Below are 17,051 nucleotides of genomic sequence, written 5' to 3' on the forward strand. Positions count from 1 at the left end.
CCTCCTGCTGATGCAGCCCCTGGTCGCCTCCCGGGCAGGCCGGCAGAGCTGGCTCCCTGTCAGCTGCTGGGGTGAGCGCCACCAGGGGGTGTTCCAGGCCCACTGCACCCCACCCCCGGCGTGTCTGGGAGTGGTGTTGGCGGCCCTTCCCAGACTCATTTCTCTCCTCAAGCCCCAGACTTGAGTCTCCTCCAGAGCTATTTTTAGACCCTGGAACCTGCCAACAGCGGGGGGGTGGAGGGGGGGGTGGCTGGCGGGACGTGGCAGGTTGGCGGGGCCTTGAGGCGAGGCCTGAGGTGTCTCCAGGCCCTGCCAGCCTCAGAAGGCAGGTGGGGACCCAGCCCAGGACGAGGGGTGTGTGACGAGGGTGTGTGCCGCCCTCTCCACGCCCCGACACTGGTGAGAGAGGGCGGGGCGCAGGTGGAGGGGTGCTGGGGCCGGACCCCAGGCCTGGGCCGCGGGCAGCTGGCCACTCACGCGGCTGAGTCAGTGACAGTAAGCAGCCATACTGGCCAACAAATGCTTTCTGTTAGAAAAAAAGGCAGGCAGCCACCAGTGGGGAGAAAGCTTGTCAGGGAAACCAACTCCCCAGAGAGCCGCTGAGCCCGCTAATCACAGGCCACCCTGCTCCACACCTGGGGCCCCATTAGCAGAACCTGGAGCCCCTGGGGCTGGGGGACAAAGCCAGAGTCTGGGAGGAGACACAGAGCCCAGCCCGAGACCCACAAGCTCTCCCCCACACACATCTCAAGGGTGCAGAAGACAGACACGCAGAGGCAGAGAAAACGCGCACCATGCCCACTGCCAGACACACGCCCGGACACACAGACCCAGGCAGGGCAGGCTCCTTGGGGCGCCTGCAGGAGTGAGAAGGAAGGCTGAAGGCTCCCAAGACCCCAGGGACGGGGCAGGCTGCCTGCTGCCTTCTGCCTCGGCCCCTGACCACCTCCGGGCCGCCTGGCTGCCTGTTCCCCTTCTGTGAAATGGGCATCTCCCCTTGTGACCCAGGCCGGCTCTCTCTGTCACCGCCCCCTCCGCCCCCCCTGAGAGCCTCAGGTTCCTGCTCTGGAAAACGGAGCACCGCTGGGGGTCCTGGGGGACGGAGGCACGCGCCTGATGTGGGTCCCCTCCCTCCCAAGCTCCTGTCCTCCCAGAAGGAACAAGGCTGAGCTAAGCTGTGTCTCCCCCAGCCTGACCCAGTGCCACAGCTGTTCCTTCAGGCACAGCTGCAGCCCTGACCCAGAGCTCCCCCAAGAGGGACCTCACAAAACACCTCCTCCTCCGGGGGCCCCACGTGCTTCTGCCCTCAGCTCCCTAAAAGCGTGGCCCAGCCCCAAAGGGTGCTGACACCTGGTGTGGCCCTGACCTCCCCCCGGCAGCCACGCGGGCCACCCTGCTCCAGGCTCCAGGAGGCTGACCCCTCCTGGCCACCAACCTTGTCACTCGCCCTCTGCTTTCCTGGACCCAAGGCCGCACCCACCCACCCCACAGTCTTGGCAGGGTTTCTCCTCAGCAGAGCCAACCTCCAGCCCTGGGACCAGTGGCCTCAGTTGCCCAGGCTTCTGAAAGCACAGCCTGAAACGTGGGCACACATGCACGCTCCAAGACGTTTACGGCCTTACTGCCGTTAGAAATCGCCTGGAGCCTGCCCCCAGCAGAAGGGGCGACCCAGCAAAACCGGGGGTGGTCGTCACAATCACGCTCAGGGACCCAAAATGCTTCTGATACCTGATGTTGGATTTACAACCTCAAAATGCAAAAGTATGTGTACTAATCTGTGAAAGATGAATATGGAACACGCTAGACAAAACATGCTGAAATCCCCCAGCGATCCCCTCTTGACTGGGGAAGCTCATCTCCAGGCCTTCTCATACATTACACATTCCTGTGACAAGCAAGCACACTTTCAGGGACCATAAAATAAAAGCAGCCGCAATCGAGACTGCCCAGGCCAGGAGCCATGAGGCTTCTCAGGGGAGGGCAACCAGGTCTTAGCACACAGAGCTTTCCTCCTGGGGCCATCAGCCCCGTCTGGGTCCTCAGGGACACAGGGCCTAGGCAACCCCACCAGTGGGCATGTGCAGAGCACTCACCAGCCAGGTGAGCCCAGAAGCAGCCTGAGAGCAAGCCCCTCGTATGGGAGGGAAACAGTACCAATGGCCAAAACGTGGGCTCAAATCCACAGCCCGGAGTAAAGGCCTCACTGCTGCTTCCTGGGCCACGGGGCTTCCACTGCCTGTCCTGGCCTTGGAGCTGCACCAAAACAAGCTTGCCCGGACTCGGGAAAGGAGAGGATGGAAAGGGGAAGGGCATGCCTCCCTGGGGAGTGTGCAGAATGCGAGCTGTGTGTGGGCACGGGTGCCGAGGGATGGCCTATGGCCTGTCCCAAGGCTTACCACCGGTCACTCCCTCCCCCCGCAAAGCCATCCTGGGAGCAGCCCAGTCTGGGCTATCCCAGTCCAGCATGGCTCACTTCTGCCACTGGCCTGTCTCTGGCCAGGCGGTTGAAGGAGCAGGTAAGGAAGTGGAGCCAGTGAGCCAGAGTCCCCTGGTGGCCAGTGTCCATGGAGCCCCACCCTGAGCCAGCCAATGACCTGTGTCCAGGTCTCCCGCTCCAAGCTCTGCCTGTGGCAGGGCAGGGCAACACTGCATGCTGAACTGCTGCCCAGCTGGCATCTGAGCCCTGGGCCGGCGCTGAGGAGAGGCTCAGCACCGCGCGGTGAGTGTCCTCAGACACCGGCTGCTCTACACTAGACATGGCACTCTCCAGTCCTGCCTCCTTCCTAGGCAGACAGCCCTGGGTGTGAGGGCACGTACACAGGCCTGTGTGGAGCTGAGGTGCTGGGCTCAGAGCCTTGCCCCCGGCCCAGCCTCCCACTGGCAACAGCCCACAAGGGACTTGAACAAGAGCCCCTTTCACAGCGACCCTACAATCCCGCAGGCAGTGTCCTCCCCGCGGTCTAGGAGTCACGAGCAGGTCACCCTGCAGGTGCCCACAACCCGCCAACACGGCCCAGGAGAGAAGAGGGTTGGGTGCGTCTGGATCTAGATGAGCTGCACCCACAGGGGGACCGTGGGAACCCCTGGGCACCCGTCGGCTGGCCTCTCCCCTTTGTCCCTTCCTCCCTTCTCTGCCGGCTGGAACTCACGCGGCCACTGTCCTGGCCCGCGAGCCCCGTGACGAGGTGGCAGAGCAACAGACGGAGGACCTGCCCTCCACCACCGGTGCTCCAGGAGGAGCCACAGGCTCGGACAGTCTCGGAGGTGCCCACCAGCGCCACACCACTCACCCCCAGCCGTGCTACGTGAGAGAGAAACAACCCTGTCATCCAGTCCATTCTTCTGGGACTCCAGCCACTCTGGCCCAACTGCAGCCCTGTGCCCCATACTCCATTTCTCCCCTTCAAGTGCCTCCCAGCTCCTCTTTCCTGGGCTCCCTGCACCCTCCCCTCTGGGCAGAATGGCTTCACCAGGACATGGTTGGGCAGGTCACTCCTACCCAACACCCTCCACCCTCAGGAAGGTTCCAGGCCCCTGGGGGTCCGTTCCCAGCTGCTGCTCAGGCCTCCGTGGTCAGGCCCCACCTGCCACAACAGTCTCTGACAGGCTGTGTCCTCTGCTGCCGACACCCTTCCACTGGGGCTTGTCAGCTAAAGGCCACCTCATGGTCCAAGGCCAGCTCGATGTCTCCTCTCGGGCTGCTCACACCCACGTCAGCAAGACGTATCAACACATTCCCCAGACACTCACCTCCCACCTCGACCCCAGACCAAACACGGAGCCGCCGCTGGAGCCCCGGAGGTCCCAAACAAGGGTGCCTGGCTGGGCCCTGCTGCATCCAAAAATTGGGCCCGGCCGAAACCCACCAGGAGGGCTGCCTGGCCACCCAGGGAGGCCTTACCTTGGCTGGTGGCTTCGTCCCCTCCCAGCTCCGCGCATCCATGGATGGGGGGACCTGGTAGATGTCGTGTCCTATCCCAGCGGAAGGCGGCACCTGGTAGATGTCCTGGGCAGGGCTGCCAGGCCCCGGGGGCACCTGGTAAAGGTCTGGGGCTGGGCTGGGAAACGGGTGATGGGGCATCTGCTTGGAGAACGTGGCTGTCTGCTTGGCCGGGGGAGACTGGAACTGGGGGCCGGGCCCAGGGCCTTGGTAGAGGCCTTGCTGAGTCTTGCTGGGGGTGGGCACCAGGTAGACACTGTCCGGCTGGGGCTGGTACGTGGCAGGCAGCATGGGTGTGTACTGGGCTGCCGGGGCGTGGAGGCTGGGCTGAGGCAGGGCCGAGCTGGCGGGCGGGCCGGGGCCGGGCCCCACGGGCTTCTTGTCATGCATGCCCACCAGGATCTTGAGGCGGTTCCCGGGCACGATGCCTTGGCGCCCGTGCAGCGAGCAGAGCCACCAGCCATCTAGGCCCTGCGTGTCCCGCTCCAGCACCGTCATGATGTCGCCCTTGCGGAAGGAGAGCTCATCTGGGGACTCGGCCACATTGTCGTAGAGGGCTTTGGCCAGCACGTTCTGGGGGAAGAGGACACAGGTGGGCGTGAGGGCAGGAGGACGTGCGCTGGGGGCTCGGCGTCCCGTCCAGCTCCCGCCCCCTCCAGGACTGGGGAGGCACCTGGCCTTGGCACCGAGAAAGGAACGAAGTAGGGTCTGGCGAGATCCCCGCGCCTCTGGCCCCGCTGCCCCTGGCGAAAAGGCCCAGCTGATCCCGGCAGTTTTTCAAATGAGCCTGGGTAGTGTCTCAAAAACCTCTTGACCACAACCATCACCTGCACTCCAGGATGGCACTCAAGATACTCCACAAAATACTCCCGGTCCCGGAGTCATGCTATAAGTTGGACCTAACGCTGGGGAGGGCAGCGATAATGACAATAATGGCCACCACGTCCTGGGGAGAAAACAGGACGCACACCCTCCCTGCTTCAACTCAGCTCCCCGCTGCCCCACCAGTGCAATCAGCCAGGAGGAAAAGACCCGAGAGTGGGGAGGGGACACAGAGGGACAGAACAGTCATCATCTGCAGACCATATGTCATCTACGTACAGATTCCAACAAACGAGCAGAATCAACAGTGCTGAGGAGGGAGGGAACCCCACAGAAAAGACGTCACCAGATAACACAAACTACAAGTTATCCGGGAGTTAATCAAGCAAAGACTGCAGAGGAGAAAATGTAACAATTGGGCCAAGCTTACTTAATAAGTTACAACTGCAATAAAAATGCCAGCCGAACTTTTTTTTTTTTTTTTTGGAGGAATTCAACCAAAGGAAAAAAATCCTTCTAGAATTAAGCGGAGGAACAGAGGTCCACAAATAAGCAGGTCAATTCTGAAAATGAAATGCAAAGAGGCGCTTCCTTCCTGCCGTGAGGACAGGCCACAACTCCAACCCGTAAGCGGGACAGGGAGCAGCGGCTGGGAACCACGCTGCGATGAGGAGGGCGGGACTGTAACCGAGATGCTACTAGGAAAACTCACTCACCATCGGAAGGAAAGTCAATTTGGACACTTTGCCTCATGTTATAAACAAAGGGCAATCAAACACCTAAATGTGAGAATTATAACCTTAGAGCTGATAAAAGAAAAGAATTGTGGGAGAACATCTCTGTGACCTTGAGGTGGAAAAAAATTATAAACAAAACCCTAGAAAAAAAGACCACAAAAAGCACAAAACATAAGGTGACAACAACAGAAACAAAGAGATGGATTCAACCTCGTCAAAGTGAACGGTTTCAGTTGGGTGGGGGAACAACAGAAAGCTGACAGGGTGACAGGCCACCAAATGACAAGAGTCACTGATCTAGAATCTGGAGGTCCTCCTACAAACAAGCAAGGAAAAGACAAGAACACCAACAGAAAACCAATAAAATATGAAGAGTTTTCTGAAGGGGAAACCAGAATGGCCGAGATAGCCACAAAGGACGTTCAGGGATCCAGCCAGCAAAGCGGGACAGACCTGCGACTCTGCTCTGCGCTCCAGCAGGTGCCCAGGTGTCTGGTGAGGAACGCCAGCCACACCCTCCCGAGTTAGAGGAACAAACGGGAGATCCACAGCCCAGAGCGCTTTACGGAAATATTACGAACGCCTACAAAAGAACTCTACGTGTTTTTCACAGACACTGGTCCGAGGACAGATTCCAGACACATTACATTTGCATGGGTGCTTCTGGAAGAGGGACGGGAATGAGACAGGCATCAGGAATAAATGGGGAGAATAAAGTAAGACAAGGAAGCAGTCCCATACAGACTGAGGACGGCCACAGAAGGACAGCAGCCCACGCCCAGCCCCGCTCTTTACTCCCGTAATTCTCCTGTTAATTCTCACAGGCACCCCAGAACTGCTGCTATGGGCTCCGTGAGTCAGCAAACCCTCCTGGAGCCGGGACACACGCTCCGTGCAGAGGCCCAGTAGCCCAGCAGCCTGTGCAGGCCTTGGCGAGGCTGTGGGGACAGACAGGAGGACCCCAGCATTGGCAGGCACTGTGCCGGCAGGCCCAGAACCTCACCGGGGACAGAGAACCAGGTGGAGAGGCGCCCCCCACCCGCCCCGTTTTCAGTCCTTGGCCTCTGCTGCTTGAGCGGGTGAGGGCTCAGCCTGGGCCCAGAGATATCACAGGGGGGCCCCAGCCAGAGGGCCAAGGTCAGTCCAGCAGAGGGCAGGAGTGAAGCAGGCGCCTGGGTGGGAAGGCCAGGCCTGTGGAGAGGACAGTGCCAGGCCAGCTGGGCACCGGCCCCACCGGCCAGGCCTCAGCTCTGGTCGCCCTCCTCTGGGTCTCCTGGGGACTGAAGATGCAGAGCCTGGTCTAGATCTGACTCGGAAATGGGCCCTGGGTTCGGACCACCCTTCCCACGTGGGCCTGGGTCTCATCCCCTGGATTCCAACTGGGGGCAGAGAGAAGTCGGGGTGAGGCCTCACCCAAGTCTAGGAGGGCCCACCTCCACACCAGCATCAGGGGCCAGAAGGAGCCCCTCTGAACTCCGTCTCCCCTGCCCATCACAGTGAGGATTAGGGAAGAGGTCGGAACACCATCAAGGGGGACAGCAGCCCACGGGGGAAGCCTGGGCAGGCAGTGCGTGCTCCAGGCCCAGGACTGCACGCTCAGACTCGGGGGAGAACTGGCGGGAAGCCCACTCCTCCAGAGCAGCTCAGAAGGAGCCAGAGGCCAGAAAGCTGGGAGCCAAGAGGGACAAGAACCCAGGGGAGAAGCCAGCCCAGGCAGGCAGTGCACAGAGAGCAGAGCAAGCGAATTCACCCTGCACCAAGGTGCGCGCCAGGGCAAGGGCCCTCGGAACTGCTGGCGGCGCCAACACTGTCCACACCACAGTTAGGACAGTTATCAGTGCGCTGAGGCATACATGAGTCCTCAATAAAATGTCACTTGAACTTAAAAAATGGGGAGAGGGTAAGGTTTGAGACAACGGGGGATGCTTTTTCTTCCTGTTTTTCAGAAATTTTCAATTTGTATTTAATGAGCATTTCTTGGTTTGGGGGTTGAAAAAATATACATCCTGAAAAAGAAAACAGTGGACTACCTCCTAGGCTCCAAGGCAGGATGGGATGGACAAGGCCGAAGCAGGTCAGAGGCCAAAGCCCCAGGAGGAGCAGATGGGGCGGGGGCTGCCCTGCTGCCCGCTGGGCTCATGGGTCCCATCCCCAGGCTGCCTGCAGGAAAAGCAAGTTTCCCAAATATGGTCTGCAGCCTGCTCAGGGAATCACACCCCGTCAGGGGGGCGGGACACCCAACCCACCCTCCCCCAATGACCCCAGAACACAGAGCCACCCCTCTGGGTCCCTTCAGCCCCTGCCCTGGTGACCACAGGAAGTGCCAGCAGAGTGAGTCACAGGAAAATTCCCCTCCAGCCCCGTCAAAGGGGGCAGGGTGCAGACAGAGGGGAATGCCCCTCAGAGGCCCCCCACCTCTTAGAGGAGGGCAGCCCAGGGAAGGCTGGCAGAGGGGCTTCGGCCAGGCCCTGCTGGGCAGGGCTGGGCTCTCAGGGAGGCTGGAGAGCTCTGCCAAGGGCGAGGTCCAGAGGGAGGGGGAAGGGGGTGGAGGGAGGGTCCCCTGGACCCAGGAGAGCTGCCCAGGGAGCTACTGGGGCCTCCCGCGCCCAGGGTGGCCAGCTCTCACCTCCTGGGTATGAGCTCGATAAGCAGTCAAGGCCAATTCCGACTGCAACTGTATAGTCACGGGGCGGCCGGAGCCAGGCTGGGAAGCACCTCTCAGGCTGGGCACGTGGCACCAGGCGCCTGGCACCAGGAGCTCCTCTGCCTGCGTCAGCTGGTGCCCCCCTCCCCACCCCCACCCCCCGAGCCCGGCTCTCCGCAGTCCTGGGCACTGCTGGCGCCGCAGCACTCCAGCTGGCCAAGCACCCGCCCCTTTGGGCCCCTGAGCCTCTCCAGCTGCTCCTGACACACTCCTCCCTCCTCTCCCTCCAGTGCGGAGCAGCAGCTAAGACCAGACCTGGGCCTGGCTCTCCCTCCCACTGCTGGGGACCCTGGGCAAGCCCCTTAGCCTCTGGGTAGATCCCTTGTGTTAAGGTGACAATCCTGGTTTCATAGGGAAGTTCTTTTGTTTAATAAAAGATTCACCTGGCATCTGCCCTCTGCCAGGTGCTGGGCCAGGCCCTGCAAGATGGTGCAAGCCTAGGTCGACCAGGCCCTTGTCTGCACAGGGCTTGCATCCCAGCAGGGCAGGCAGACACAAAACGATTTGCCAGGACAGGGGGAAATGTGGCATGTGCAACAGGGCCACTACACATAGGGTGGTCAAGAGGTGGCCTTCCCCAAGGAGGACACTTCAGGTGACTCATGAAGAACAAAAACTAGGCGACCATGAAACCAGCCAGGGAAGGGCCTGTGGGCAGAGGGCAGGCATGAGCCCAGACGCTGAAATAGGGAAAGGCTGGAGGGGAGACAGGACTGCGGCCCTGGACTGGCAGGCAGGCTGGGGCCAGTCACACTGCAGGATGCCTTGGGATGCTGCAGGGAGGGCTCAGTCAAGGCCATCCAAATGGTGGCACCCCATGGCAGAATAAGGCAAAACCCACACCACCTGAGCATTCCTGCTCTGGACATGCTCCCCAGGACCCAGTGTCTTGTCCCAGCTTGGAACAGGGGCCCAGTCTGCCCAGAACCTGGCTTTCCAGCCTTCCTCACTGTTGGGCCAATCAGGGGCTTCCCCCAGGCTCACAAGAGGACAGAGCTGTGACCTCTGGGAGGGGCACACCACCAAGTCCAGGACAACTCTGCCAGCCGTCTGGGTCCAAGGCACCACGGAGACTGCCGCTGACTCGCCCGAGTCTCTGGCGCCACCTCACCCGCGACCCTAGGAAACCTCTCGCTGTGTCCTACTCCTCCTTCAGGACGTGACTTGGGTGTCCCTGCCCCCCCCCCCCGCCAGGAACGCTCCCACGTCCCTCCCCGGGCACCCACACCTCACTGCCCCCACCTCCAAGTGCTGATCAACACCTCTTGCTACTGCCCACTTCGTGCCCCCAACCCGGGTGCCCAGCACGGGAGGGGCCTGTCTGCTTCAGCACGGAACGCCCCTCCACTGCACACGCACGCCAGGCCTGGCCCAGAGCAGGGCTGAGCGTGGGGCTGCTGGATGGGCGGGTTCAGGCAAAAGCCCCCCTTGCGGAAGGTGGTGCCCTGCCCTCCCTGGGAGCCGTGCGGCCACGCCTGAGAAAGCCAGGAAGGCCCTTTGGGGCTCACTCACCCCAGAGGGAGGGGACAGAGGAGAGCCCCCTGCCCGATGCCAACACTCCCCAGGCAGCGGCCTGCCAGTCAGGCCCGTCCAGAACAACACCCTGGTTGTTGCACATGGGAGCTGAGAGGGCTGCCCCACCGGCCCTGCCTGGTCTGAGAATGGCCCTCATTGTGTGCGCCAGACTCACCCGGGCCCTCAGACACGGAGCAGCTGGGCCTTGGCCGCCAACGGGCACGTGTCAGCGGCCATCTGACGGGTTTTCCCTCAGCCTGCTGCCCCAGACAGCCCCGGATGTGCTCTGGGTATCCCCAAACCCCGACTCTGCGGGACGGTGCTACCTGGTGGTGGGGAGACTGACAGGTTCACAGTGATGACGACAATGCCGGCAGTGAGAGGCGGGGCTCTTTTACGCACCTCAATTATCTCTTTCAACCCTGTGAGACACTGTGATTGCCTCCACCTAAGGATGGAGAGACTGAAGTGCACAACGGTCACTGGACTCGCCAGGGTCATGGTCAGGAAGTGGCAGAGGCAGATCTGCTGTATGACAAAGTGCAGCTGGGTGGCTCCCGGGGTACTGCTTAGCTCCATGGAAGCCAGGAGTGGAAATTTCACAGGGCTTTTCCACCCCTCCCTGTCCCCCACCCCGACACACACCCCAGCCCCAGGCACAGAGCCCCACACACAGCAGTCACTAGGGAAACTCTAGTTCTCTTCACACAAAGAACCATCTCAAACCTGAGCCAAGTTTATTTCTGGGGTATTCTGGTTGCTTGTCCCAAGGAGCCCCCGTGGCCACTGGGTACAGGCCCAATGTACGTGTGCCCAAGTGGCGGTCTACACCCACAACCGCTGCTCACTTGTGCCCTGGGAATCCCGCCGGAGGGGCAGCGGCTACGGGCCCACTGGCCAGGGTCCTGACAATCCTCCGCTCCGCCTCCCGGCTGCGATGGGGCTGGGAGGGCAGGGCCTCTTCCCTTCCCAGACGGCCCCACCCCCTCATCCTGGGCGGAACTCCGCAACAGCCGGGCTTGGCATCACCCTCCCCGTAATTCTCCCAGGACAGCTGAGTGACCGGGGTCTGGGCTCAAGTCCTCAGTGCTCAGCGTGACAAGCGTGGATAAGCCCCCCATTCCAGAGCCACTCCAACTCCAAGGGGACAAGGGGAGCATGGCTCCTTCCCTGCCTGCCTTGGCAGTGCCTGAGGCTCAGAGGACAGAGCAGGGGCCGTGTGTGGGTCCTCAGACCCATGCCTGACACTCAGCACCCAGAGGACAGGTCTACAGAACAAAGGACTAAAAACCCACCTGTGGGTGGCCACCGCCAGCAGCTCCCTCAGACAATCAGGAGCCCCGAGCTGGCCTTGGCTACAGTGGCAAGAGCAGATGTCTTTGTGCCCAGCTCTTGGGCCGAAGCAGGCCCCTGGCCCCACTCCTGCCAGGGCATCCCAGGCACTGTCCCTGCGAGGTTGGGCAGAGGAAGAGAGGTGGCATGGGGAGGGGGCCCTCCTACTGCAGGACATGGCACCTGCAGCCCCCAACACACCTCGGATGGTGGGGACAGGTGGGCCTGGGGCCAGGGCACCAAGGAGCCTATGTGGGTGGCATGAGAGCGGAGCCCTCCACCCTCCAGCCCACCCCAACTTCTGAACAGCTTGGCAGTGGTCCTCAACGCCTTAGAACCCTCACCACTGCCACCCAGCCCAGGGAACCGACCTAGGCTGGCAGACCCCAGACATGTTTGAGTAGACCGGCTTGTCCAGTCTTGGGATTTGGTCTCTCAGCAGAGGGGCCAGCATGAGGTTGACCTTCACTTCAGGGACAGCACCAGGCCCTGGTAACCCACCGTGGCCAGCCCCAGATATGCCACTGGAGGGGCAGAGGCAGAAGCCCAGGTGGGACAGCAGGGACTTCACTCCTTACGAAGCCTTAGTTTCCCCACCTGGACATCCAAAGCCTCCTCAGCTCTGCCCCTCTCCAGCCCCAAATGATAACTTTCAGCAGTCCTTAGAGCAGCACCATCTGCTTCCGCAGGGATGGAGGAGGACCCACTGGCACAAAAAGCAGGGCTCTCCAACTCAAAAAAAAAAGTACCAAGCCCCTGACTTCAGGATGCGCAATGGAAATAGGGGACTGAGACGGGGCCCTCCCCCTCCACCCTCTGAGCTCCTTCCATGGCAGGCTGGTACTCCGCCCCACTCCTCACTCAGAGGTGGGAGGAAGTTAGCACAACGAGACGGAGATGGAGTCAGGGCCTCTCCCCAGTGCTAGAGGGCCCAGCCTGCCCCCTGGAGGGAGGCCACTCTGTAGGCCCCTTATTTGGGGGCCTTAAGGATCCAGAGGAGGAGGAATTTGGCCAGTGTCTGCTGGAGAACGACGCTGTCCCGCCCGACCCTACACCCTGCCCTCCAAGCATGACTCTAACACTGCTCCTCCCCCTTCCACCTGCTGGCTGGTTCTGGCTGCCCCAACTGGCTGTGGGCTCCTGGGGGATGGTGGAGGGAGTTCTCCAGACCTGAGAGACAAAGGGTGGTGGGATCTCCTAAAAGAATTTTGGAGGCCAGGAGGGGGCTACTAAGGCACAGTTCTGGAGCCAGAGAGACACCACCAAGTTGGCAGCCCCAGTAGAGCATGGCAGCACCCCAAGGGCCAGAGCACCCCCAATCCCAGAGCACGGGGAGCATACGGCTAGAGCATGGGGCCATACCAGGAGACTACGTTCTGGATACGGTTCTGTGAGGACAAGTAACTGCCCCTCTCTGTGCCTCAGTCTCCCCATTGGTACCATCTGTATGACTCGCGGGGGGCCCTTCCTGATTAGGAAGGATTCCCCAGTGGCACTGCCCTTACTTCAATCCCTTGCCCAAGCCTGGGGAGATGACGCCAGCCCACAACGCTAACCCCTCTGTTCAGCACAAGCATAAAAGTCACCCTCTTTTAAAAGTCACCGGGAGCTGAGGGTGACTGCCTTGGCAGAAGCTGGGGCTGCCCTGCCCTGCCTCCACCCGGCACCTACAGGACTCCTTCCTTGCCCACGGCAAGCGGGTGGTGGGTGCTAGTGCCAGGAGAGCTTGCCGGCAGGTCCTCCCAGACCTCCCTTCCTGCCAGTCTCCACCTGCACCTGGGCCCTTCTCCTGCTTTACTAAGCCTGTTAGCCCTGCCATCCCTCCACTCCCACCATCAGCTCTCCACCCTGGAAAGGAAAGAGTCATGGGTGGGGGGCGTGTCCCCCAGCCCAGGGGGATGAGGAACATCTCCCGGCCAGGCTGAAATCTGCACAGCAAACCCAGAGAGTACCTCCCAACTTAGACTCTTCCTCATGCTAAGAGTGCCAAGGAAATAAACTCCCTGTTCTCAAGACCAGTTAGGGAGCCACTGCTCCTACTGAGGGATGGATGGGAGACCCCAACATCTCCCCAGACTCTAACCCCCTCACACCCCCTGACCACGCCCGGCCCTCAGCAAATCTCAGCTTCTCCGAATCTTTCAACACCTCCCTGGGCTCTGCAGCAGCAATGAGGGGCGGGGCCGCTGCCCGGGTGGCCGCAGCCTGGGCAGCGGCCCCGCCCCTCCCCAGCTCCCACGCCCTACCCGCGGAGGCTAGGACCCCGGGATCGCGGCGTGGCCCTGGACTCCCCTGCCAAGACCCGGATCCTACAACCGTTTTTGCAACCACGGTAGGTAAAAACCGAGAAGCTCCCGCCCTGGGTCCCGGAATCCAGCGCGGGCGGGACGGGGGTTAATTATTAACTTCTCCGTGGACACCCGCGCTTGCTCACCCAGCCCTCAACCCCTAACCTGGGGGCATGGGCAGCCCTCACTCCAAAACACACGGACCGCCACCCTGCTTCCTGGAAGTTCACGCCCCTGGAAGTTCACGGTCCAAGGGACCTCGGACCGCTCCTCGTAGCGATGGAAAGGGAGACTCGGAGACAGGGCTCACAGGCCCAAGGTCACCCAGCAGGCAGCGGCCGGCAGGGGGAGAGCGGGCCTCCGGCCAGCAACTTTCCCGGATCCAGGAACTCTCCTACCGGCCCGCGGCCCCCGAGTCCGGTCCTTCCAGCCGCCCCCGGGGCGCGCAGGCTCTAGGACTCTCCGCAGTCCTGGCCTCCGGGAGCCCCGGCCAGGGCAGAAGGGGGGTTTTCCAGGACCTCGGACCCGGGCCCGGTCACGCCCCCGCGGAGGTTCCAGCGGCCCGTAGTTCCCAGGACCCGCAGGTCCGGCAGGAAATGCCACTCACTTAACTCTTTCCCGCCTGGGACCGCCCCGGGCGCGGGTAGAGCTGGGTCGCCTCCAAGCCGGTACGCGGACCTCGGCCGACGCTCCCTGGCGCGCGGACCCCGTCCCGGCCACCGCGAGTGGACTCCGGGCCGCACTGGCCGCACTCACCAGGTAGTTCATCGTGTCGGGTCGGCCTGGGGCCCCGGCTCCCCGCAGGGAACACAGCGAACTGCCCGCGCCGCGCGCTCTCGGATTCCCAAGAGCCCCGAAGCCGTCCGGGTCCTGGTCCGGCCGCCTCAGCCACCTCGCCGGCCACTGCCGCCGCCGCCGTCGCCGTACAGAGCCGGTCCCATCTCGCCCCGCCCGCCACCGCCGCCGAGGCCGGCGAGCCCAGCCCGCCTCCCGGCATGCCCGGCCGCGCGCGCCCATTGGCCGCTCGGGCTCCCCATGCAAATGAGCCGCCGGCTCGGGGGCGCGGGTGGCTGCGGGAGCCTGCGGGAGCGCGCGGGCACGCGCCGCCCAGTGGGACCGTCCCCCACCCGCTACCCTTGCACCCGCGCTAGGCTCCAGGCGCCTGCCGGACACGCGGGATATCGCCTTTTCTCCGCACGCCCATCCCTGCCCTCCACCGTGGGCGAGAACGCGCCCCTCCTCAAAGGCCTAAGCCTTCTTCTTCTGGGAAGACTGCAGGGGTTGCCCTCCTCCCCCGTGGCCGTTGCAACCCCGGAGGCACCAGCCTCAAGTTTGCCTTCCCCGCCCACCAACCTGGGGCATTTCACGCGTGTCCATCCGGCAGTCCGACTCAGATCTGCATCTAGAGGGGCATGCCCCAGCTGGCAGAAAACTAATTATACGACCACCGCACCGACTCCGGTCAGGCCTTCGGTGTAAGAGCCCCAGGATATGAAGACACAGCAGGGAAGCTGGGGACTGCGGCTGTCCCTGTAATCTAGGGAGAGTAGAACCGGAGCGCATCATGTTCTACCAGCCGTGCGCGGGAGGCTCCAGTGCACCCAGGGACAAGAAGCTTGCCATCTCCCACCTCCTCTGAATTGAATTCAGTCTCCTCGAAGTGTCCCCCACTGTCTCGGTGCTGCTCTAGGAGATGTGCCCCTACCCCAATCCCTCAGTCAGCCCTGTCCAGGGCTAACGCCTGTGCCCCAACGACTCCTGTTTCAGCAACAGGGGGTGGGAGGGATGCTGATGAGAATGAGGGGGAGGGAAGAAGCACGACAGGGAAACTGAGTGGAGGGCTCCTTGGTTCTCCTGAGCTCCCCCTCCCTAGGGGGCAAGTTGGTGACTGTCACCCCACGTAGCCAGCCAGAGTCCCTGAGCACAGTCCAGGGTTGCACAGTGGTCTGCAGAGAGATCTAGGATGGGACCTCTCCAGAACTAGACTGTCCCATTTGCTGAGTGTGTGGACACCATCAGGCAGCTCAAAATTCCAGGGAAGCATTGGGGCACACCCTGCAGAGAACCCTCGGGCACGGCCTATAAAATACATACAAGCCCATGGTGCACCCACAGGTGCCCCTCCACCTGACACCCAGGGATGGCCGACTCAGCCTCTCGCCAGGTGTGCTACCTTGGCCAGGCCCTCTCCCATCTGTAAAAGGAAGGAGCTGGGCTAGGGCACCCCAAGTCTGGCTGGTCACAGGTCACCTGGAAAGCTTGTCAAAAACCAGATTCCTGTGTTTTAGGAATCCCCTCCTAAAAAACCCCTCCCACAGGTCCCCTCCTCCAGAAATCCCGGGTGTGGGGGTAATCTGGACATCTGCATTTCCCCCAAAGTTTCTCGGGGAACCACTGGACAGAACTCGCAGCATAGGGTGTGGGTAAGGAGCAATGGGATTTGGACTCAGTGTGACCCAGAGTCCTCAAGAAGGAATGGGACAACTAGCTGCTACCCTCTGCTCTCCTCAAGACTGGACATCCTGTAACCTTCAAAACAGCCCAGTTCTCCCACAGAAGAGCCAGGTCTCAGGGGAACACTACCTAGGGTATCCTCTCCTGCTTGTTCCCAAAGCTGTGCCCCAAAATCAGAAAGGAAACTGCGGGCTCAGCTCCTCGGAAACCCTGCCCCTGCCCCTGCCCTCAGCTTGGCTGGCATTCCAGGTTCCAAGGAATCAGATGAGAACCAGCTGGGCTGTGTGTGAACATCTGTCCATGCTGGGAGCTGGAGGGAGTCCCTAGGTTTTCCCCGGGTCTCCACTCCGGTGGGGAGTGGGGTGGGGGCCGGCTTCACAGCCAGACAGCGGGAGGTCTCTGCAGGGATGCGCAGGGACGCAAAAGGGCTGGCCTTACTCCGTCCTAGCTGGCCCTGGGAGACAGGAGGAGGCTGCCTGGGAGGAGGAGGACCAGAGGACCTCCCTCTCTGGGGCTGGATTAAAGCAGCGCTGGGGGCGGGGTTGCTCCTGTGGGCGGGCAGGCGGGGGAGGAGAACCCAGCTCTGGCCCAGGCATTTCAAAAATTTGCTCCTTTTCCACTTAAACTCCCCGCCCCCCCCCCCACCCAAGACTGTGCCTCCCAGAATGGCATTTCCGCTTTGGAATCAAGGCCCCAGGATCTGTGCCCCACTGTGCTGCAAGGGGAGTAGCTGGAGGGGGAGAAGAATGCCCCCTCCCAGGCCTGCCGAGGGGGAGTGGGGGAGGGGCACCCACTGGGCAGGCTCTGGCTGGGTGTATGGGGGAGCAGACCCTCCCGGGCCTACTGCCAAGTGACACAGCCCCCAGGAGAGCATCCAGGCTGGCCCTGGGCCAAGGTCTCTATGACCACGTGCTCATTTCATGCCCGCAGTGATGCTGCAAAACAGGCTTCACGACTAGCCCCGTCTTCCAGAGGAAGAGGTCGAGACCCAGTTTACTGCCCCTTGCCCCATCCCGCAGACTTCAGCCACGGAAGGGAAAGAACTGGTGGCCACGGAAGGGACGGTGGGGATGCTAGAGTGCAGTCCACCCTGACTCCCCTGCAGCAGGCAACTTCAGGACAGGGCAGAAAGGGAATCCAGGGGCAGGGACACTCAGGAAAGCCAAGGACCCTGCCGCACTCAGAGACCCCAAAGGACAGGCATCTGAGACCCAAGCACCACCCTCAAACACAACTGAGTTCAGAACTGGGGCCCAGGG

General features: G+C 61.9%; 1 protein-coding gene across 3 annotated transcripts in view; it reads right to left on the minus strand.

Moving 5' to 3' along the window:
- Positions 1–17,051, minus strand: part of BCAR1 (BCAR1 scaffold protein, Cas family member) — a 35,730-nt gene that overhangs the window by 8,813 nt on the left and 9,866 nt on the right. The window contains exons 1-2 of one of the 3 annotated variants that reach the window (XM_028477417.2): positions 14,095–14,282; positions 3,902–4,513 (exon numbers count right to left, since the gene is read on the minus strand). In XM_028477417.2, the coding sequence (XP_028333218.1) occupies positions 3,902–4,513; positions 14,095–14,106 (624 nt within the window). In that variant the 5' untranslated portion in view covers positions 14,107–14,282. Of the gene's footprint in view, positions 1–3,901; positions 4,514–14,094; positions 14,283–17,051 lie in introns of those variants that run through there. The other 2 variants (XM_024124962.3, XM_007120790.4) reach the window with 2 other exon arrangements.

This window comes from Physeter macrocephalus, chromosome 17, assembly GCF_002837175.3.
Source record: "Physeter macrocephalus isolate SW-GA chromosome 17, ASM283717v5, whole genome shotgun sequence".
Classification (NCBI taxonomy): Eukaryota; Metazoa; Chordata; class Mammalia; order Artiodactyla; family Physeteridae; genus Physeter; species Physeter macrocephalus.